The sequence below is a fragment of the Mugil cephalus genome, chromosome 22, assembly GCF_022458985.1.
Source record: "Mugil cephalus isolate CIBA_MC_2020 chromosome 22, CIBA_Mcephalus_1.1, whole genome shotgun sequence".
In the NCBI taxonomy this organism is placed as follows: domain Eukaryota; kingdom Metazoa; phylum Chordata; class Actinopteri; order Mugiliformes; family Mugilidae; genus Mugil; species Mugil cephalus.
Window position 1 is genome coordinate 10,177,232 of NC_061791.1, and position 25,060 is coordinate 10,202,291.

At 41.9% G+C, this 25,060-nt stretch overlaps 1 protein-coding gene across 3 annotated transcripts in view; it reads right to left on the minus strand.

Moving 5' to 3' along the window:
• Window positions 1–25,060, minus strand: part of grm8a (glutamate receptor, metabotropic 8a) — a 224,571-nt gene that overhangs the window by 25,136 nt on the left and 174,375 nt on the right. For all 3 annotated transcript variants that reach the window (XM_047575172.1, XM_047575171.1, XM_047575173.1), the window contains exons 7-9: window positions 19,910–20,113; window positions 3,722–3,861; window positions 480–626 (exon numbers count right to left, since the gene is read on the minus strand). In XM_047575172.1, the coding sequence (XP_047431128.1) occupies window positions 480–626; window positions 3,722–3,861; window positions 19,910–20,113 (491 nt within the window). The remainder of the gene's footprint in view (window positions 1–479; window positions 627–3,721; window positions 3,862–19,909; window positions 20,114–25,060) is intronic.

Sequence of the window (25,060 nt, forward strand, 5' to 3'; positions counted from 1 at the left end):
ACGGGCTGCCAAATCGTCCCAGACGACGATATAATTAACATGGGGGGGCAGTATCTTTATAATGTGCGATCAGACCATTTCCCTCACCTCAAATTACACACTTCCATTTGTTTTAATGGCATCTATGGGGTCCTCCTTGCATATATGAATTCAAAACGGGCCACCTAAGTGGCTGGCTTGTTTTTGCGATTGCCTGAAATGAGTTGAAACCAAAAAAAAAAAAAAGAAACACACTGGAATTGCACATGAGAGTGACTGAGGTAGGATAAAAAGTCTACTGTATCAATTTTGGATAAAGAAACAACCAAAGAGTCTATTTAGATAACTCCTGCCAGCTGATTAATTTTCTGCAAAGCTTCACAGCGCAGTAATATAAAAACCTGTGTGAAGCGAGCTGAATTCATTGTTTATCACCTGACGGGTTTAGGGGGAGCATATTTCACAGAACAGATCAAACTGACGACGACGACGACTCCTACCTGGTAGTGGTATCCCTCACAGCGCTCGCAGTGCCAGCAGCAGGGAACACCTTTCACCACCTTCTTCCTCTCGCCCGTTCGGCAAGGGACGCTGCACACGGAGGCTGGGAGAGATGGATCACCTGTCCTCCAACGCATGGCCTCCACCTGGAGAGGAGAGGGTGCCGGTGCTCATTTGTGCGTCGGAACGGGCAAAATAAAACTTCTCATCTTCTCTCGGGATATTATTCAGCACCGAGACAGTCAGCCATCTGCTGAAGCTGACATTATTGTTGTGTTAACAGTGCTTTAACACTCTGTTTTCCTCTGTACCTGCAGAAAGTGTATCTTTAGGGCATCTCGGAGAGCAATTAGCAGAAGCGGAACCTCGGATCGTTTTCCTGACTGCTGCCAGGCACAAAACCAACAGCAGCTAGTCTGGAAGCTAGCAATCAGACCATAATCAGATCTGGCACAAACAGGCCATCTGTATTTATTTCAGTTCATGCGTCTGTGTGTGTGTGTGCATCTGTCCTCCGCGGGTGCATTTGTTTGTTAGTGTTTGTGTCACGTCGGCATTACAGTAGATCCCTGAGCTTTCTGTGCGTGCCAGGTTTGCGCGAGTTTGCGCGTTGTAATTTGTATTTATGTGCGTGAGCTTTTCTAATAAAGTCTGTCATCACACCGAGTCCCCCAAGTTCATTTATCGCTGAAAGGGGCAGAATAAAACGGATCGTTTCTGTCTGAAACAGGAAGTCGTACCAGAAGTCGCCATCCAACCAAAACTAGTTGGGAGGAAATACTAATCAGGGATCAGGACAGTGCAATTGATTTGATAGTAGTCTAGTAATGGGGTTTAAGTTCTGACAGTTCACAATTATCTATAAGGAGAAACATGGTTTATTGAGAATGTTTTCTTATTATTTATTTATCACCTCAGCTTAATCTTTACATACGCACGGGCATAAATTATGTACTACCCAAAACAACACAAGCTCAGTCGTGAACTTCATTAATTACCCAACGCCACAGTTATAATTGGATTCTGCTCAAAGGTTCAGTGTGTAGGATGGATTTATTAGAAGAAATGAGCAGGGTATTTTAGAACGAGCCGTTTATAACCACAAAAATGTTACACAAATTTACAATTTGTCCATAATGATAATTATGCCAATTCTGTATTTCTATTTTACTAGATAACACTATTTCTTAATTTTATTTGAATCCAATCTTATTATATCTTTCGTTTTACTTGTGGTTTGAAAGAGTGTTTCTTGCATGTGCAACTAAGCTATTGTGTCAGGTAATTTCCCTCATGGAAAGTCTAAAATGAGCGTGTTCCTAAAATGAGGTACCCACTTCATGCCATAAATTATGCACAACTTTGCTCAATGATACAATTTAAACTAAATTAAATCAGTTCACCTCAGTACAGTTGTCGTGAGTGAAGAAATGAGCTATGCCTAGGGACCTTTTTATAGCAGGACACTGTGAGCATGTTTACTCTTCCTAAAGCCTTTGTCAGTTTTCTGACAAAATATTTTTAATAATGAATATCATAGATTTTTTTGACAGGTATGATGTAATACAGCGTGAGAAAGTTGCTGAAATAAACCCCGACGGGAGAGAGCATCGCATTGCAATGGTGAAACAAGCAGCGTCCCTAGCAACGGTCCTAGCAACGGTCTGTTACACAGAGAAAAAACAGACCTTAGACTGTAATTGATCGGCTAAAATACAGCATCTAACAGACCTAATAATTATTAATGGTGGAATTATTTTTTTGTAGACAATTATTTATCTTTAGCTACTTTTGTCACATTTTTAAGTTTTCCAGGAGACAGCACTTTGAGGAGACAGTGGTAACTAAGCAGTGAAACGAGAGGTTTTGGTTTAGTGATGATAATTATGATGATACTCAGATGCAATACACTCTTTAAGCAATGCTTTATCTATATATCTATCATGTCAGACTTTAACGGTGTAGACACAGGATTCCTCTATGAGTGAGTAGCACTGTACCAAGATGGCCGCCCTGTAGGCACATCACATTGAAAGACAGCAACGCAGCAACCAAACACCATTATCCTTTTTTCCATGTTTTCAGTCGCTGCTGTCGCTTCTTGTTTGGAAGTGGATTGTGAGGTGACGGGTACTTAAGTGGCTGCAGCCTCAAACTTCACTGCGCGATGCCACAAAATCCGACACGGCGGTCTCACCAACTGAAACGCTTTGTCTCTTCGCCGCATTCGTCTGGAATCTTACCTGCGCACCACGTACTCACCTAGTTCCACAAACCCTCCCGTCCTTCAAACTGTTCGATCATTAAAACTTCCACCTGCTACCGTCACAATCTTTCCCTCGGTGCCTTCAAACCCGGCTGGATTGTTAAACAAATTAAATACATCTGTTAATTTGTCAACTGTCAAACGGCCCAATCATGTGTGCCTCAAATGTGTGTGTGTGTTGCTGCAGTCTCTCACACGCAGTCAGCCAGGCCGTCCATCAGCCAGAAAGCATTTTGTGTCTATTAGTCTTCTCTCATCTGTCATCTGGCCTTTCTAATGAAGTCCTGGGTGGATTTATAACACCGAGCACTCCGGCGCGCTGAAGGAGTTGATGAGCACGCGTGTGTGCGAGCGTAAGTCAGCGACTGACAAACTGAGACAAAGCCAATGGGACTCCAGCTCGCTTGTGCATTAAATTATGTGTCCAGAGTGGATGCAAGTGCCCTCTAGTTCCTGTAGTTCACAGGTTATGTGTATTCCATAGGTGTATGTGTGACCCCGTGTGGGAGATCCACACTTTCTTGTAACTGACTTTGGCTCCTGAACAAGAGTAATAACTGAAACAAATCCAGATCAGTAACACGGGATTCTGAATTCACGGCGAGCTGCTCAGTGAAGTTGAACTTTCATTCTTCCAAGTTATTTGATCTGCGATGTCTCAGAGGCTTCAATAAAACACTCGAATCAGAACATGCTTTGGATCACCGTAAAGACGCTCTTTTCATTTTTCGTTGCTGTCAAGAACAATAAGAGGGTTCAACAAGTGGGGAAACTCATCTGCCTACTAATAACCATTTCCCTTTGACAATAATAATTTATTTCCCCAGGTTTCAATTCGCTTTTTACTGTTGTTCTTTTCATGATTCTTGTTTTGACTTCGCTGTGCGCAGTGCGATGTAATTCACACTATTGTGCAGCCGTCTGCTTGCGCTCCGTGTCCCGATCCAGCATGTGCATTTGTGTGGCAACCCTCACCCTGAGGTGTAATTTATTGGTCCAGGAGCCGATGACTCTGTACTCGGCAGTAGATCTGTTGGTGATCTGGTACTGGAAGATATCGTATCTTCCCGGAGCGTCTCCGTTCTCGTTGAAAACCACCGGCGTACCGGCGCTTCCTGGAACAGAAACAGACATTGACAGTGACTGGAATTTACTGTGACACTATAGCTTTTGATTTGTTGTCAAGTGGCTCAGGTATTTCTTTTTATTATTATTATTATTGATAAGGACGGGAATGATGGTAACTCCTGAAAAGCAAAAGAGCATACCAAAGGAAGAGGCATTTTGTTGCTTAAGTAGTTTATGCAGTAAAGGAATTAAATAAATAAAAGAATAAAATCAAAAGCATATCACCACTTTATGCTATTATTGTGCGTCATATCTATCATATAAATAATTCAAAACGTGTTTTGTTATCACTTTTTACCACTGAGTTCTAATCACAGTCATGCCCAAGTGAACATTTGCACACAATTTGAATTTACATTTGCTCAAATTTTTTTCTGAGGTTGAGGTTCTCAACCTAAGGGGGGCGCCAGAGATCACACGGGGTGCGCCAAAACAGCTTTTGACCAGTTGACGTGGGATATTGTCAGGGTCGAGCAGTGAAATTGAGTGGAATGAGAGTAAAGCAGCAGCTTTCCCTCTCCAAACTAACATCGCTAGACAATCAGAAATAGGCTGGAGGTGGGTCTCGGAAAAGCTGCAGCTGATGCTGCATTCAAGACAACTTGGGCTCTTGTCAAACTCAGAAATTACTGCTGCTGCACATATTTTATATATATATATATTCTCCTCCGAGTTAACCTGTAACACGAACACTATGACATAAGTTGGAAATTTCGAAGTTGGAATATACAGTTTCCGAGTTTCCATGAAGGCGTCACCTAAGCCGGCCTTTTTTCATCGGAAAGTTGGAAGCTAGGAAAATGTGTCCCAACTGCAAACAATTTTCTTTAAAAGAAGAAGTCTGCATGTAAAACTAAGCAGCATCAATGCACTCAGAGTGACACAGATTTTGGGTAGAAAAAGAAACATTTAAAAGTTTAGACCAAATTTACATTTATGTATCAGAATAGACTGAACTAAGAATATCTTATAAGCTTTTACAGTGTTGCAATTATCAGCTGTTTACTTACATAATATTTCTATAAGAGAAAACATATTATGTGTTGAAAATCCTACATACACATAGATGATGTACATGTAAATATAATGAGATACTATATCCCCAGGTGTGGATGTTTATGAGCTGTGATAGAAATGATATTGTCTCCTTTGGTCTAAGCTGCATTGTACCTGTGTGTGTTGCAGGGTGGTGCGATCGAATACATGCATGCACGGATAAGTTTATGTGTCCTCAAAGATTCGGTTTTCGCACCGCCAATAAGGCTTAACGCAAACCTTTTATCCTTCACTCTCTCACTCGCCCTCTTCCTTTTATGTAGCGATGCAATCGAATCAAATCGCTGAATCTGGCATAGCATAAAGGAAATCCAATTACAGTGTACATGTGGAGAAAGCACTGCATTATGCAAATGATATACTATAAGTCATTGATATGGTGGGATGACGAGGACGTATAGAAAGAGTTACCTGTTAGAGGCAAAGAGGCTGGAAATTAAGTAAAGGAGGGGAAACAAACGGAGGGAGATTTTTTTATTTTATTTTTTTTATAGAATGAAAAATGCATGAGATAAAAAACAGAAGCAGAATTGAACAGAAAGACAGAAGGAGGGGAAAGACGGATAAAACGAGTTTGGGTAGGGAAACATCTGCACAATGTGACAGAGATGAAACCAATCAACCAGAGAGAAAGTAGAAAAGAAGGATGAACGCAAGCAGAACAAAAAACAAAAGAAGTGGAATCTCTCTCTCTCTCTCTCTCTCTGTGAGCAGAAATAATGAGATTTACACATAATGGAGAGCGAGAGAGAGTAAGCAGGAATGAGTAGGAGCCAAATTGAGAGCAAGAAAGATGAATGGAGGAAGACTGAATCGATATAGAGACGAAGGGAGGTGTCTCAACTTCTCATTGAGGCCACAAATTATGAATAAGATCCTTTACTGCAAGAACTAGTGCGAGTCATGCTGTCTGTGTTATGACTCTCAGTTTAACTCTTTCACACAGAAGAACATCAGTTCTACGTACGAAATTTTGAGCATTGGGTCATTTCGGTAGCAGTGATCCACTAACGAAGGCCGTGCTTTTCATTAAAGGACACACTTTGCCGTGCTTGGTGTCTATCTAAAGGCAGTACATTTGAATGTTCTTCAGAGACAAAAATGGCTAAAACAAGAAACCGAACGCAAGAAACACGCCTGAAGATACAGACTCTCAGCCAGGAAGGAACACAGCTTGGAAGACCAACCAAGATCTGGGCGTCCAATGGTTTCTTCATCAAGAAATGACCACAGCCTGATTCGCATGTGCAGGGAAAACCACCGAATGACCTCACAGGAGCTCCATTAGCAGTGGTCAAACCAAACTAGTGTCCAGTGTTGCACCTGTACCCGCATGTGGTCGACTTTTAGATCATGGCTTAAGGTCCTGCAAGGCTGTCAAGAAGCTCCTGATCAATGAGAAACAGAGGTCATCTTGGCGTCATTGGGCCCAATCACACAACAACTGGACAGTCAGGAATCGGAAGAATATGCTGGGGTCAGATGAGTCCAGTTTCCAGCTTTATCTTCCTCCTGCTAATGTGAGGCTGCGCAGACAGCCAGAAAAAGCATCATCTCCAGCATGTACAGCACCTACTGTCAAAAATGGTGGAGGCAGCATCATGGTTTGGGGGATGCATGAGTGCTCTTTGTGATGGCACATTGAACTCTGCCAAAAAATTATGCCATTCTCCTCACCCATATGCTCCCTTCTGCACGCGCTCTGTTCCATCCAGGTCCAAACTGGATGTTTCAACAAGATAACGCCTCTTGCCACAAATACAGGGCCAGCAGAACTTGGCTGCAAGAGCACAGTATCCAGGTCTTAGAGTGGCCATAACGTTATACTTAATTAGCATGTGTGAATAATTTTAGAATATGGGCGATATGCTTGCTAGGCAACGCATATTACTACTACATTCTCTCATGCATAATTAGTGTGTTGGCTGAGCAGCAGGCACACAGGATCCTGTCATCGATGTTTTCACCGCAAGCACATGCTCAAGACACAGTGTAGTTCTCCATAGCAACAACAGTCCCCAATCAAGTCACAGCCTCAAAGCCGCTGGACGTCACCTTACATTAAGTGGCCGGTCCCACCAACCATAAAGAACACCATAGTAACCACAGAGTAAAGCCCTAGCAGCTCCCTGAAAACACCCTGGCGTCCAGCTGATTTTTGGAGCCAGGCAGTTACGACCTGCTTGACCTACTTCAGCTGACACAGTTTTTGAGAAATACTTGATTAGCCAAAAGGTTCGTCACATACAGCGAACAGCATGTAAACTTTCCTTCCCACTGTCTTGCAGCACGAAAGAAACAATGAAATCTCTGAGAAGTGAAATTTCTCTCTGCAATAAACTAGAGAAAAGTAAACTGAGGTACAGGCTAAACAAGCCCGACCAGGTTGTAAACTGAAAATGTTTTTAAATAAGAGTTGTGTGGCGTGTGTTTATCCAGCCTCTAAACTAACTACGTATCAGTCCACGAGAACAATGCCAAGGCTCGGGGACCGCTGTCCTTTTTGTCATTTTACCTTCACGGCAATTATACCGTTTCACAGCGATTTAGGAATGAGGTGGAAACAAACTAAACAAACAACAACAAAAAAAAAAACTGTTGTTTGGAGCGTCAGAAGCGCTGACAGCTACTTTACATTATGGAGAGCAAAAGCAAACGGTTTGCTCTGAAAGCAGCGGTTACCTTGAGAAGGATATTATTCTTCAATCACCTAACGTTCGTGCAATTCGCCGGCAATTACCAAGCGAGGTGGCTATAGACAGCGCACTTTTAAAAGCAGCAGATATGACTGGAAACACGCGAACAACAGGCATGACAGGAGCCGGCATTAACAAGTCAATATGTTGGAAAACAGATAGCTGACAACCCCTCATCAGCGCTGATTCATGTTTTGGTTTAAGAGACGCGCGGACAATGAATGCCTGCGCTGGGTTTGTTTGGCGTATTCAACGCGACAGAAAAAAAATGGGATAACAGTGGAAATTGCGAGTTACTAAAATGGAACTTGAACACAAAATGACAATGCAGCAATTCCTAGTTGTGTTGTATTCGGGGCCGTTCATTTGCCGGGCGAGTGAAAGGGGAAAAATGCGTCACGGTGAACGTGTGAACGCGTTAAAACGCTCCGGATTCGGCGTGTGTCATCGGAGCAGGAGCGGTGACACATCAGCACGCGCATTTTTCCACAACTTCCCGCTTTAGTTGGCATGACCTTGAAAAATAAATGATTCACCTGTCGCCCTGGCAACACACCTCCAACCTCATCCAGTGGCGTTACCTATTACATTTTGCTATTCAAAGGAAGACGCCGCACTGCAGGAAGGATTCGTCAGTACTTGAAAGTCAGAGCGGTATGCAGGATGGATTTTAAAAATCCACAAAAAATAGCGTCATATATTACCATCTAGTAAATGCTGCAACTGTTGCGATGCTAATTTCTCCTTCTGCTTTAGCAAAACTCAACAACAGAAAGAGTTGAAACGCATTGTTCCTCTAATTTCATCAGGTTTCCTCCCAGCAGCAGCAGCAGCAGCAAAGCATCATAACGACACAGACTCCACGGATGCGACCTCTGGCAAGACGCCGCTCCCCTGCTCGCCACAGGCAACGCCTCTGCAGCGATGAACATCATACGTCTCGCGACTTTCCTCAAGATCTGCCAGAGACGGAAGCCTGTGACCTTCGGCTTCAACAGTGTAAACTTGCAGACAGAGGAAGAGTGAGGGTGAATAGAGGAGGAAAAAACTGACTGTACTCAGCCACATCCTTCAGAGGAGAAAGTAGAAAGTGAGCTCGACAGACAAGAAAGGCAGAGGAAGACGAAACAAAATGCGAGAAAAAGATGGAGGAACATTAATGATAGAGGAAGACAGAATTAAGATAAGAATAAGCAGGCCTGTCTATCTGACAGACACATCCGCAGACGCACGGGGCGGCTTAAAATAAAAAGGAGAAATGAGGCTGAGCGAGAGCGAACGTGTGTGAACATCACACAGCACGGCAGCGGAAAAGACAAGAAGTTCCTAGGGTCTGGCGGAGAAGGGAAGAAACGCAAGAGACGGATAGGCGGAAGTACAGAATGTGCGAGAATATCAATTAGCGTAGTTTTTTAAAACCTCCCCGGCCGACCGGGATACAAGCAGGCAGATGGAAGTTAAGGGGCGAAGAAACAAAGACGGCGCGCGAAAAAGCCGTCTCCCTGTTAGCGGAGCTGGAACTGCAGCGAGACAAAAAGAAAAGAGGGATGGGAGGATGGAAAAAGAGAAAAAAAAAGCCTAAAGCCTTCCCTGGTTCACTTTAGAAACGGTAAGAATGAGCAGCAAGTCTTCATAGCAGAGACTAAATGTTCATGACGTGGAGATGGAAAAACTACACTGCAGAATGCATTAATAAAACATGGGTCTGTGTGTGTGTGTGTGTGTGTGTGCGTGTGTGTGTGTGTGTGTGTGCGTTTGGAGTTTTTGCCAACAGGCTACCATCTGTGTGTCGCGCATCGATAGCTCTAATAGGGCAGAACGCAACAGACACCGAGAAAGAAACACCAAAAGAGAATATGAAATGACAGGAGAGAAGTAATAATGAATCCTGAACTCAAAACATTGTCATTTTCACAGTAGTCTCCAGCCAAGGAGGTAACTGAATGTGAGCAGCTGGTTAGCTCTACTCCTTCTTGCTTGCTTCTCCTCTTCTCCCCAAAATATTCCGTCACATAAATTGACTTTTTTTTTCCCCCTCCAGTATTTTTTACCGCTTGCTGTAAAACTACCCTCATGGCCAAGCCTTCGTCCTTCCATAACAGCTGTTTCCCTTTTCTCTCGCCGCTTGCTCAAAGAATATTTTGCATCTTCATCCCCCGTACTCGGTCTTAACTTCCAGCTCTCCATCTCAAACCCCCCCTCCCTTTCTCATCCTCTCCGCTGTGCATTACCAAAGCACTCTAGCTTTCCCTCCTCCCTGGCTGACCGTCCATTCCTCTAAAACTGTTTCTCCTCTCAGCCACTCTGTTATCAGGTGCAGGGAAAAAAAAAACAGATAACAGAACACGGGGAGCAAACAACACACGTTTGTACAGGATGGAAACGGTCTTGTCTGTGAATAACAATGAAACACTTGTAAATAAAGACGGACAGAACCGACGGATTATGAACAGAGGGTAAAAACTGAGGTTTACGAAATCAAAACATACAAGAGCGCTTCAAGGATCACCAGCCAAACGCTCCCTTTCGAAAATGGAACTGCTCAACCCCTCACTCACTCTCCAAGTTGACTTTTGAAACTTTGGAGGTGGAGACGACGGTTTATTGTTCTCTTTCAACACCCACAGTCTCCGGCACTCCTCTTAAGCCTCGTCCACATATAAAGTGCTTCACTCTTTGTAGCTGGCGCTGTGCTGCTGCTGCTGGTGGTGGTGGATCCTGGCTGCCTACAAAGAGTTTACCTGGGGCAACTGTATCAGTTTGTTGCATCACTGCCTGTTTCTAGTTTAGTAGTGGTTTCTTTAAGATGCTGGAAAAGGTAAGAAATGTCGAAATATGACGTATTTTGCCAAACAGCATCCTGACATTATGGCTGAGTCCAAATGTAAAAGGTTTTGTCCACTTGCACTTAATAAAAAGTTAAACAGTAATGACTGACAGTTTTCAAGGCAGATGCTTCCCAGACTTTAACTGACATGCCTCGTTTTTTTTTGTTAAAAAAAAAAAAAAACTGTTGTTTTGTTGTAAACCATAGGTCTTCAACAGGGGGTCCGCGACCCCTAGGGAGTCCATGGGGATACTGCAGGGGGGTCGCAAAATCTTTGCATTAGACATTTTTCATATATATATTATATTCTTATTATTACAAGAGATTTATCGAGGTTATCTTTCAGTCACTTCACTTTCACTTCACTCATTCAGTGATACAGGAGCTGCCTCAACACCGTTTCACACAGAGCTCCACACTAGTCGATGACCTCTCAATCAAAGCTTCCTGTACACAGTAGGCCCCGCCCCCATCGCTGCTGATCCAATCACATGGTCCGCATACTACACGCCGATTCGGTCAGGTTCTCAGCAATTGGCCCGAGACCCTATTAAGTTCCCAGGTGAAATCCAGATGCAAGCTGCTATATTAGCAGAAGAGAAGCTAACAGTGTAGCTCGCTCTGATCAGCCAACTGAGGCAACAATTTTTTTGGTGATTCACTGTCCCTATTACATTTAGCTACGTGTAAAAGTAAAGGTATGTATGTTTATGGCAGTTGCATAGCTACCTTACTGTTGCACATGTTTGAAATTTGAACCTAAATAGCTTAATATTGAATGCAAAACTATATTAATAATGTAGATTTATAAACAGCACTAGGCCGAGTTTAATACAGAAAACACATATAGTAGGTAGAGGGTCCCTACTTAATCTCTCCATCAGTTTGGGGTCCTTGGCCTGAAAAACGTTAAAAAAAATGTTGCATCTTGGTTATGCATGATTTATCAGTGTTAAGTGCATCCTAGAAGTGGCTGTCATTCACCTCTTTTTACAACAATCAGTGTCTTTTGACGTTAAAAGTACCCAGTAAAATTAGTTCTTTTTTTTGTTTGTTTGTTTTATTGTTTTTTTTCTCCTGTGTGTGCTCCTACCATGTCATTCTACCTGAATAATATGTGTGTACACCCTAACAGCTATGTAGTGAAATGAAATGACTAATGAAAACATTTGGTCTGGCGACCCCTGATCTAAAGAGCCATGGTTTGTGTCGTGATCTCTATTCACAGCACTCCTGGACAAAACGGGAAGCAGGAGCGGTGTAAGTGAAGGTGATAATAAAAAACAAAAAAACAAAAAAATAAAAAGAAGAAGAAGCTGGATTTATTAAGTTGATCAAAAGAGACAAAACAGCCCGAACGCTGTGCAGAAATACAATTTAGAGTGAATGAAAGCGAGGCAGAGGAGAAATAAACAAACCAAGAAACAGGGAGTTACATTACCAAACTTGGCAGATGTGGGGGGGCAACGAGAGAGCCCATATAATACCAGTAAAAATAACACACTGGTTTCACTCCTCTGCAGTAACCCAAGAGATGAAGCTATATTAATCAACCCATATATATGGATATGCATATTTCTTCGCTTTTATGGGTGTTTGTGCAAAAAGAAAAAAAAAAAAATCACATATTTCTGCATGTTGATTGCCCTTTAAAGAGACATCAGGCAGAAACAGCACACATTTCAATACACACAAACAAACAGTAGCTGCTATGTGAGTAAATATATCCTTATTTCTACGCTGTTCATTATCAGCCCATCACTGCTTTGTTCCTATGTGCCCTTCCATGTGTCCCATATGCCATTCATCCCTCCATCAAAGCATGTCACATGATATATACGAGCAGTACGGCACAAACATTACAGTGTTTACAATAAAAAAACACGAGTCTGTCCGTACAATGCCGTCTGTCGGCTGATTTTTTCCGACACAGTTGACAGACGTGGATTGTGGCTGGTTAAATCTAATCTCCTTCAACACCACACTCCTGACAAAAACTTTACATTTGGAATATGTAATAACAAAATATTGCTCCACTCCCTCAGTGCTCGAGACTCAATTCCAGTTCTGTCTTGTTTTTGTGTCCGTGTGGATGCATGTCCGTCCGTCTGCCTGTCTGTCTACTGTATTCACTTAGGCTTTCTGTCTGATTGCTTTTATATCTACCTATTCTTATTCTGGTTTCTTATCTGAAATTACATTCAGCCAATGAGCCGCTTCCAGATATTAGCCCAGGAGGTGGTCTGTTGCTGAGAAGATAATGACTGGAGCAGTAGAAAAACACAGCCCTTTATTTATCAGTGTATACTGTGTGACTGATACATAACCCCGTATACTACAGATACACCGGATGGCTTTCACCTCAGCTGACATTATTCAGCAACTAAATAAATATGTATCTTGAACCTGCAGTTAATGTGAAGTGCTTCAGGTGGGGTAAGTACTACCGCAGCAGGATGGGTGACAGCACATGTACAAGGTGAGAAATTAGGTCAATAATCTCCTACTTACTACCCACTGCTTGTAAGTGGGCAGCAGGTGATAAGTAGGGGATTATGTGAGGAGGTATATTATAGCCTTGTGTGGCTACTGTATTAACAGAACATGCATGCTGTTTCGGGTATCTGTGTTATTATGATACCGTAAACATAGGTTTTCAACAGGGGGCCCACGACCACTTAGGGGTCAGAGGAGATACTGCAGGGGGGAGGGTGCAAAATCTTTGGTTGATTTGACATTTTTCTTATATTTTTTTAAAAAAAATGTCCGCCCACAGTTTTAAATATTTTTAACACATTGAACATGAATCCAACATATTTTAGTGAAGGGATAAATGTCAGCGATACAGGAGCTGTCTCTTCGGCAGACCGTTACAGAGCACCATGCTAGCTGAGACCTGTCGATCTGAGCCTCCTGTGCACAGTAGGCCCCGCCCCTATCAGTGCTGAGCCAATCACAAGGCCGCATATTACACGCTGACTCTGACAGGTTCCTCGCAATTGCCCGAGCCCCCACGTGAAATCACAATTAGCAAGAGAGAAGCTAACAGCGCTTAATATATATAGGCATGTTAATGTTTATGTATGGCCACTTTACTGTTGAAAGCTTTACAAGTTTTGTTATTCAAGTTCTTTTCACCTCCTTCTAGTTTGCATAGGAGGATAATTAATCAATAATTACAATCATTTGTCTGTTATATCAGTGTTGTCCTTATGTTAAAATCTCCACTGCAATTATCAACATTTTCTCAGCTCACTTTGCGTCTGCACAAAAAGTTTTCCACCGTCGTTTGTTTTCCAGGCACCATTTAAACATATGTGCCATATCACGCTCCTGCCCTTCTAAAGTTTGAATATGAAACCAAGACATCTCCCTTTCCATCCTCTCCTTCCCACGGTTGCTCTGACCCAGCAAAGTTTAGCCTCGCTGAGCTCCTACACCTTCTGTCATCACTGATTTTTCAATTTGCCTTCCCTCTATCTTTCTGTCAACATGGACACGGTGGCTTAAAGCTTTCGGAGTCGCTCTCACTTTCTCTCTGCCACTTCTTCCTTTGTTTCTTTTAAAGTCAGACTCTATATCACATGAAATTCATCCTTCTGGTTGTTCTTTTTTTTGCGGTTTATTTCTAGTCGAGGTAGTCAGACCAAACTTTGATATATCCCACTCAGCACATCCTCTCTGTGTGTCCGTCCTCCTTTCCTACCGAAGGTCATTTTACTCTAATCCAGAAGTATTGCACGCCTCCATTTTTTTTTTACTCTTATTATACTCACAGGTTTCTCCCAACTTTTCTTTTCTTGCTGAATGGGTAGACTGCAGATGACTCTCCCCGCATCCTTCTATCCAAACCTGTTACTGGCCAAGCAGAGTTCATCTTTCTTTTATCCGTCTGCACCCACACGCCTTTTCCTGATTGTCTTTTGAACTTCACCTCTCCTGCCAACAATCTTTTACTATCTCAGAGCCAGCTGCACATCTTTTTCTCCTCCCCATCTCTTCCTTCCACTCCATATGTTCTTTCCTCCATCTATCTCCAAGGTCATTACGCTCTCCAGGTAGACTCCACCTGACCCTCAGTCTCCTTTGCTCCATCTTTCTCCCTCCAAGATCATTAATGTCTGGTCAAGTTCATAATACCTAGGCAAGTTTTCTCCTCCAGCACCGTCTTCCCCTCTCCCTCTCTCTGAGGTCATTATGAAAAGACGAGCTCCATCACCCCCAGCTGGCTAGTCCCCTACTCTCATCAGCATCTCTTTCCCCAGGGTCGCTCAGCCAGGTAAAGAGTTCATCTTCTCAAAGTCGAGCCCCTCTAATTAGTGCGAGTCAGTTCCCACAGGAGTGTCCGTCTTGTCTCTCGGCATGAGTTATAACCTGGCAGTAATAGGATAACAATGAGTTTCCTTGCATGACAAAACACATAGACACGAGCGAGAAAGACAAAAAAAAAATAAAATAAGAAGAAGTGTTTTTATCTCACTCTCCTCAATGGAGATGGAAATATTTGCCGTCACAGTTCCTTTTAAATGCGGTTTATTGATTAAAACTATTCTTGATTCAATAAAAGGAAACACAGGCGGTGCATTCTGGCTGCTCTTCACTTGTATTATCCTCTGCCAAATGACCTGGATATGAAACACTTGGCAGAAAAGCAAATTGGTTTTGATGAGCTTCAGAAACACAGTGCGCGAGCAGCTTTTATGGATTAAAGTGTACGCATGTTAACTGGAAGCTTCTCACTGTTACTTTTTTTTTTCTTCTTATGTAGCAGTGTAATTTATCGACAAGCGCCCTTTTCACGTTGCTGAACGGACACAGGCCTTTAGAAACAAGACAGCACGCGAACCAAGTTATTTTCCACTTGAAAAATGCAAAAGAGCTGCAGTGAGAGTTCATCAGCCCGTGTCCCCGCGTGTCCCTGTTTGGTGTTCTGCTTTGCCGACGTTAAACTTTTAGTGATGGAATTCAAATCTCTCATAACATGCGTACTGGGGAGAGGAAACAAACACACTCACTGTCCTGAAACTATTGCACTATTGTGCATTACTGCTGACAAATTCTGCTATTTCCATTCAGCATTATTCAAATTTTTCTAATTCTGAATAATGGAAGAATTTCTATGCAAATTACTTTGGTATTTATAATCAACAACATTAACAAAGATATCGGCCGGCTTTATTAATCACTAGATGACGTCAAATAACTAATGGCAACAAAGACAGCTATTGTCTAGGTTTGGACAATGGCTGGGCGCTATAGAGTAGTCTGTAGTCTATATACATTCAAATAGGAGAAACAAGAGGAGCTGCCATCGTAGAGAGCTGACCTCTCGTGAATAATGCTGATTAGTTGGTTCACAGTTCAGCAATTCTAGATGATTATGTTGCTCAAACTAAGCAAAATTATCAAATACACTATTTGCATTCGATCGCTCTGCTTACTTTTGCATTTTCTCCTCATGCACTGGTTCGCAACAGTCAATCATCGTTCCACCGCTGATTTAACACGCTGAATCATCTGAAAAGCCGCCAACAGGAGTCCGGTTAATGCTAACGAAACAAGACACGCACACAAAAACTAGAACCACAGGTGTTTACCAGCGGCCTGACGCTGGCCAACGGCCAACTGTTGGTTTGGCGCCTTTAATTAGGCAGACATGATTGATTCAAGAGCTAGAAACGATATTTCATATAAATCTGGCAACATGACATTACAGACTGTTGACTAAATATCTTTGTTCAGTCACACCCGCTGCACGTTTAATTTCAAATTAAATTTCTTAAAAATGGCCTTGCTGCACGCTGAGTGCATCTGCCTGTGCGAATCTGGATGATTTTTATATGAATGTATGAGTGTATTTGCCTGGATCAGCCAATAAACCGGCACTCGCAAATAAAAGCTGGACAGCGTGGCGGGTTGTTGCTGCTCCAGGGTCAGCTTCTTTATTGGTCATCTTATTTGCTCTGCAATGCACCAAGCCCTGTAGAAAGCAAGTGTCTGGGTAGTGATAGTGTGTGTGTGTGTGTTGGAGGGGATTAAAGGTCGGCTCCTATTTCAATATTTACCGTTTATTAAAATACATTATTACAACTTTGGAAATATGACCAAATAGTTAAATGGTGTGAATAATATATAAAGTACCATTTTTATAAGCAAACTATAAATATATTATTTAAAATGGCGCAACTTTTGTACGGTAGATCTATATTTCTGTCACGAAGGATTAAATCTTTCATGGTTTGAATAACTTATGTGAATTTTTTAAAATATAAGGAACGGTTATTGAATAAAATATGATGCAGAGAAAGCCTTGTTTAGGGAAAGTCCACCTGAATCGTCCAAGGGTCCCTACTTTGCTCTTTGTTTATTCTGCTTAGTTTCTGTCACTCTCATGCTAAATTTGGGCTTTCAAAGTTAAGGCAGACTGGTACATATCCAAAAGAGAATAATCCCTTCCCTTTCCAACTCTAAATCACCCCCTCCCTCTCACTCTGCCTCGTTCTCTCCTGCAGCTGCTGCAAAGGTGTATTGGTGTGGATCCAAAGAGAGCCTGCTCCAGCAACTTTAACTTATTCCATCCCCCTTTGCGTGCATTGAACAGGGAGAGAGTCGGAGTTACTGTCGAAGTCTGCCCCATTTCTTCTCCGGTGTTATCAATGTCAGGATGACCCAAAAGAGGTCGATAACAAAACCACTTTTAATTGGACGACACATACGCATCCAGGCGTTTACACTTTAACACACACAGAGCAGCCACCTGATAATGACGAATAAACATCCGGCGAATCCATAGCTCTCATTCTGCCCCTCAGCCTCAGGCTTTTTAACAATTAATGAAAAACAAACAGAAATAAATACTAAGGTTAAGGTTCCTTAAGGGACTTTAGTAGATGTAACATAAGAACTTGTGTCAATGCCTCAGTGCTATTGATGATTGGTGTCAGGCTTGGTAAAATGTAGCTTTATTGGACTAACGCCCTAAAAAGTGCGGTAACTTTTTAAATAGACACCTAAACAGAACAACCTACCATAACACCACAACGCTACACATCAACCTCTCAACTGAACAACAACACAGCAGCGTTAGTATCTGGACTGTAACAGCAAGTTACGTCGGTCATTCTTGGTTGGGAGTTGTCGTTTTGTCAGTGGTGTTTACAACAAAAACTCCATGAAAACTGCACAAAGCAGATGCTAATGGCTGCTATGGCGACGCTGCTTTCCACAGCATCCAGAAGTCGTAAGCGGCTGGTTTATGCACGTATAGAGGCAGATAGAGAAATGACAAATTTCCATTAATGTTACACTCTAAATGGGTTTACGCAACATTTTGCATTTTAGATAATACAGGTGCATTTCCAATTCCAATCAGCACAAGCCATTAACTTTGAATCATACTAATGGCCAAATATAATAAAGAACATATTTACTAAGGAGGTCAACAACGAATAAATCACAATGTTTATGATTAATATTATTAGGTAAGTTTGAAATGGTTCCTTCGTTTACAGATTTTATGTTAAAATATGCACTTACAGGAAAGAGTAAAGAATAAAAGCTTTAAAAAAAATTTTATAGAAGAAGTCATGTTTATCATTCAGTGGTAAGTCAAGAAAAGCTGAACTAACTAACACCACTACTTAAACTTGACAATTTACTGTAAGTCAATATGACAGAGCACTGAAGGGAAAACAAACCTGAAAGGACAGTAATTCAAGCTATTCAGCGGTTTTGTGTGCAGACGAAGTGAAACCCACAACTTTGTAGTGTTTCCAGACATCAAAGAGAACAAAACTGTTCTCTGTGGAAGGACACCCGAGAGAAACGGCTTTGTGAACTCAAAACTTGCCGGTAAGAGTGAAAATAGGATTAGGTATAAATATAATATTTGTCCGAGAATACTGCGCCTGGAATCAGTTTGTGGTAAAAACGAAATAGACCTATCCCTATCCCCATCCTAAACCCTAACCCTAGCCCTAGCCCTAACCTTGACCCTAACCTGAAAATAAAGTTCAACGATGAAAACACTACCTCCTACTTGTTTTAACCAATTTAAATCTGTCAGGACTCGACTGAGCTGCCTTCCTACAACATTCTTCCTTCATTTTATCTTTAACTCTTTAAAATAAACGTGTCTGCGGAGTGTACCATTACTTATTTATACCTCATTCTAATTCACGCTAAGGCGTTTATATATTTGATCAGTAAATTATACATCTGTGGAGATGTTACACTTGCAGATACAGCACCGACAGACTCTTAGAAGAAGCACGCTGCTGCATATTCATCACGTTATCGTTTAGGAATCGACTCGATTTGATGCAGAACTCTCTGTCCTTTCATCTTTAGGTGTCGTTATCCAACAGCTTGACTGCTTCACATCCAAGCACCAATACCCACTAACAATAAATGAGAGGGATCGAGAGATTCGTCCGGGGACAAAGTTTGCGAGCTTGTGCTTATTGAGTGGTTCTGCCAGCCTCTAGGAGAGCAATAAGAGCGCAACACACCTGAGCACAAACTTTCCGTCGCAGTGTGAAGGAGCAATCAGTCCCTGCCTAAGAACGGAGTTTTGGCAAGTTTAGTCATGACAATGACAGTTGGGAAAAAAAAGGACATACTGCACACATGAAATTTTAATCTTGGCTCTAAATCAGACGAGCATTCCTGAGATCCCAACAACAAACCCCCCCTTTCTGTCTATCTTGCTCTCCTTGTCTCATCTGGCATTATGTATTCCACACAATAGTGGACACAGGGACGCAGGAAATGAAAAGGCAGGCGGAAAATAAGGTACAGGCACATGAGGGAAAGAAGATTAATAGGAGAATATTCAAATGAGGTGTCTGTCACTGCTCGGAAATGGGGAGATGTTTTTCATCCACTTAAAATTTGTCAACAGTCGTGGCCGTCGTGCAGAGGAATGGGGGGTGGTGGAGGTGGTGGGGGTGATTGACTGAGTGCTACAAAGTGATGCCAGCCCAAATCATCATTTTACAAGAAGCACAATATAAGCAGTTAATGTGTTTGGGGGAAAGCAGCAAGCTTAGCTGAATTTTATGGTTGAAATGCAACATGACAGGTTTATGATAAGGATTAGACAAATTAGAAGAGGGGAGCTCAGTTTAGCCTTGTTAAACTATGAGCTGAATTTGTCAAGACAAGGTGGATAAACACAGCAAGAATATTGTAGAGGCTAAGAACTTTGTAGATTATAAAGTGTCCTTACTGAAAGGATATATTACAGGAATAACAAAGGAAAACACTCTCCCTTACAAAGTCAGAAGTATTGGGAAGATATTTAGTGTGAAAATCATGGTATTCTCTGCACATTTGTTTTTGTTACAACACCCTACAAAACAGAAAGGGCGCAGAGAGTAAAACACTCAGAAGAAGATGGTCAAATGGATGTTAGGGATGTATCGGTTTAGCGAGATGTCAGGTTTGACGCCTTACCATTGAAGCTGACAGCGCGGATGTGGCTGAGCAGCTCTTTGCCGTCGATGTTGCTGGCCATCCGTGGGCACAGGCCTGGGTACCCGTAGCACAGCTCCCGGTGCATGCGGTGCAGAGCGTGGGCCATGGCGTACACCGCATCCATCACAAACTGAACCTTCCCCTCTTGTTCATAACTGGAGTCACGGCCAACCTTTTCTAAACCTGAAAGAGGAAGAGGAGGTCAGGCAGAGACAGACTGTAAGGCTGCGAACAGAAACCAGCTGCTGTTCAACTGCAGTGTTGGTATCAGAAAAAGGTTAGTAAATATAAACAATTAAGAAACAGGAAGATGAAAGAGAAAGACAATGAATACCAACCAAGCTCTGTGAAATAGACATACTTCACAGGTTCCTTTTATGTATCCTCTCACACCATCGATAGTAGACATAACAGCTGACCAGTGGTTGTAATAGCATTATCACTTGCCATTGCATATAGGTCTAGACTTTCACTACCAGTCATTTTTTCTGCTTTTGGTAGGTGACTTTTTAGACGTTCACACCTTTTTTTTTTAAAAGAAAATGCATCCCTGTGTTGAACCAACCAACCTTTACATCCACACTAATTCTTCTGGTAAAGTAACTGAAATCTGAGTTCTAATAACAATAACGGTTCTCAGTTCATGCACTGAATTTGGTGCGTAGAGGAAAGTGAACAGTGTTCATAGGGACGAAAGGTCAAAGAAAGACAGTAGGTAAGAAAGAAAAAAGAAAAAAAGAAAAAGTGGTGGTAAGTGAAGAAGAACTTTAAAACAGCAAAGAGAAAGACAAAGAGATGAAAAGTCCAGTCAAGACAGGTTGACCAGCCGACATCCAGTCGGGGCACTCAGTCTGACAAAGACAAATAACTCCCTTCAGTCCATTCTCGCCCTGGTAGCGAAGTTATAGAGGAGAGAACAACATGTTCCTTCTTTACATCTTCTGAACCTCTGATAATGGCATTTCTGTGTATGCAGGAGCAGTCAGAAAGTGTTTGGAGAGGACGGAAGATCGTTCCTTCTCTTTCTGACTGAGGTCACGCAGCCCCGTGTTTGTTCGGCTCTTTTCTATACTTTTGACGTCACATGCAGCGCACGCACACACCGCTTTTACTGCTGAAATGTTAGCGATATTTAGATCTTTTAGCACGTTTCTCTCGTGTTTCTGTTCTTCTCCCAGGCTTATCTCATTACTGCAGCCTAATTAATTACTGCACAGTAATGTTTAGGTTCAGTGGTAATGAATATTTGCATATTTTCATTTGGCCTCCACGCCGTGCGCACGTACAATACACATGTCCGCACACGCGCGCCCCGTCCTCGTCTTCCTCTGACACTTATATGCACAAGCACAGAAACAAATAACCTTCCAACTGCAATTTATTAAAAAGAGTTTTATGTAATGACTCATTAGCATAATGAGCTAAGGGGGGGAAAAAAAGTGTGCGAAAATAAAGTCTTCTTGATACATTAAGATGGAAATCAGTAATTGAGTGTAACAACGATTTTCTTTGTTTTTCATCAAAAAGTTCAAAGAGTGGAACCACACAGCAGGCTCCATCATCCTAAATTCATTATCTTCCCTTCTCGCTATGTTTCTTCAACGTATGCTTGATTTTCTGATCTATTCTCTTTTGGTATTTTGGTATAACGCTTTTGTCTTGGCTCAGTCTTTAATATTCCCTCTCTTCTTTTCCCAGTCCTCTACACCGCATCCTTCTTCAATACATTCACCCATATCTTACAAGTGGCAGTCACCTTCAGGCGACGCAAACTCAATCAAAACCCATCTGGCCTCAGTTAAATTAACAAGACCACAGGCGGCCTAGATCAATAGGAGCATCCATAAGGAATTAATGGGACCCCGAGAATGAAATCCAATCCACAGTTACACAAGGTTATCAGCTGCTCTATATGTACAGTATGTCCTTATTTTACTGTTTGTTGGTGACGGTCCTAAAAGCAAGTTGCTACTGTCTCCGGGCCGGCCGGTCACAAAGATGTGGAAACCTCAGCCCCTGGATAACAGAGCTGTTTGTGCGTCAGGAGATAGAGAACACGAGCACTGAAAGGTGTAGATGTGTGTGACAGGGAAACAGAAAGAGAACAAAGGATAGAGCTTGCGGGGTACAAGTACAACTCATCATCTATCAGATTCCGCCTGTTCGGTAGGATTTCAGTTTTTCTGTGTCCTGAGTTTTGATCTCGAGTAACAAAGCCGTAGCTTCTCATGCCTGTTTGAAGAGTCCATGTCATACTATTGTCCAGTAGAACCCTTTCCAAGCAGTCCATCAAACCAAACATGCTGTTATTCATTGTGCGACTACTCAGTGCTGACTGGAAGCAGGTCTTGATCAGATTTCCAGCCCACATGCATTTATTTTTTTGACGTGTCCACACTGCTGCCAGATAAGGGAATCGACACAATCAGTTAAGTACATACAATAAATATGCATGTGAATCTAAACAGAGAACATCTGCCAGCTTGGAGGTGGTGGTGGTGGTCGGTGTTCAGCTCTGTTCAGTTACCGTTGTGTTCTTATCCGCTGTCTTAAACTCAATAAAGATTCCTTAGAGCAGATGCTGATGCGTTTTCAATTTGTACGCAGGTTGTTTAAGTGCATATAGATAGATTTCCATTAATGTTAGACTGTAAGTCGTGGAGGCAACATTTGGAGGAAAAACATCACAGCTCTTCTTGAAGTTTAATCATACTCGACACTATGAGACATTTTCTTATTATCATCAGGTAAGTCAGAAAATATTTCTCGATTCCCAATTAATTAAATGCGTTGCAAAAATTTTCCTAGGGGGTCCGCGGAGGAACCTCGAGGGGAGATTGCAAAATCTTGTTGATTAGATATTTTTTATATTTTCCCTCACAAATTTAACATCCTTTAAATACACATTAACATGAATCCAACTGCATATTTATAAATATTGATAATTCATATAATACTATAAACTTAATCTCTCCTTCAGTTTGGGGTCCTTGGCCTGAAAAACGTTGAAGAACCCTGCACTACAACATCAAATCCAGAGGGATGGAAGTTCAGAGATGCAACCTGGAGGTCACCGAGGCTGCATCATGGCACAAAACAATGTGTACCAGTCTTCTTCTTTCTTTACTGAGATTGTCCGTTAGGACAGAGGAGATCTGCATCGTAACTTGATGGTGTGTTTATTTGATGGGCAAGATAATGGATCTCCACTGTGTAGTTCCTGGCCCCTACGTTGTTACTTCAACAACCCATACAGATGTGTATTGTAATGTGACCAATTGATAAATTAATCTGTTTTCCCTGGTGTCAGAACAAAACCAGCATTGATTTTGTGTGCACATTTCAGATCGATATCCAGAAAAAAAAAATGCATACGGAAACAAACGTCTGCTTAAGGCAACGGACTGAGACTTAGGGTCAAAACCTATTGAGTTCCTTCCTTGCACCAGGCATTTAAAACCTCCTGTTGTTCATCAGAGTTAGCCAGTGCCCCGTTATGTGTATCGCTGCCTTTAATTTGACATTTCATTAGTGAACCAGCTGCACAATTGACAGTAACCTTTATTTATCCACAAAAGCATGCACCTTTTGGCCAACAACCTGTTCAACATTCATAATTCACACCTCAGTAGTTGCTGAAAGAGAAGAAGGCTTTTCTCATTAGCATTTACAATTCTGGCCACAAGCCCTTTTTTTTTTTTTTTTTTTTTTTTTTTTTTGTTTTGTTTTTTTTTCATCTCCCAGCCAGATAAACTTGCAATCGTATTTGTATCCTGCCAGTCATAAATAATCTTTACATTTTTTGTGTACAAAGACTTTTCACGGACTTTGATTTTGATTCGGAAAGATTTGGTTTGACATTTGAACATTGTCGGGATAATACTGCCGAGGCCCTAGCGTTTCTTCAAGGTTTTAAAGTCTTGTCATGACCCGAGGTTACTCTGATAACAGCCTCAATAAAGTGACTCATGCTACTAAGCCCAGTCGAAACCCTGTGTGTGCAGCGGGGTGGGGTGAGCGCAGTGTCTGTGAAAACAAAAAACCACTAGAAAAGTGCAGCAAGGTGAAGCTAATGCAGCTAACGGACTGGCTAACTGGTTTGAAGGATCCAACGGGGAGTCAATTTACTGCTCTGGTAACAAATCTCTAGGCAACAGTTAGCAAATACGTTAATGCGGATTTAAAATTCAGTTTGTGGATGCTCGTCTCGGATGTGTACCAGCACTGTAATATATGCAGAGTACTAATAAACAGTATAGATGAAACATTTAAGCTATAGGCTGAAACGCTCTGTGTACATGAATTATTTAAACACAGTATTTGCTGTTCTCTCAGTGTAAATTCCATTTAAGGCATTTTTCACAAACCAGAAAACTTATCTGATGGGCTATAAAGTGTATCATTATAACACACATACGTAAGCATATCTATGTATAGAGAACATCTATGTATGTGCGATCAAGAATAAAATGGGGAAAGAAAACTTAGCATTACAGGAACTGGTCATTATCTCATGAACCATGGGACAGTGCACTCTGAAATGCCTCCATACAGTCTCCCTACTGAGGGAAAAAAGGCTCTTGAGGAGTTTTGTCCAATTTACCCACGTATTTAAAAATAAATAAATCTAATAATTAATAACTTACACAGTTAGGTACCTCTATAGCGGGGGTCTTCAACGCTTTTCAGGCTAAGGACCGACTGATGAGAGATTAAGTAGGGACCCCCTACCAACTATATGTGCTCTATATTAAACTCGGCCTAGTGCTATTTATGAATATACATTATTATCATTTTGCATTCAATATTAAGCTATTCAAATAATACATGGGTTCAAATGTTAATTTTTTTTCTGTTTTATTCCAAACATGTGCAACAGTAGAGTGGCCATCTAAACCTAAACATACCTGATATAAACATGCGTCTGGGTTTTCACCAGGGGACTGAACAGACTCTCGGCCACTTGTGGGGAACCTGACAGAGTCAGCATGTAATATGCGGCCTCGTGATTGGCTCAGCAGTGGTAGGGGCGGAGCCTACTGTGTACAGGAGGCTTAGATTGACAGCGCTCAGCTAGTGTAGTGCACGGGGTGAAACAATGCAGTGTCGAGGCAGCTCCTGTATCACTGA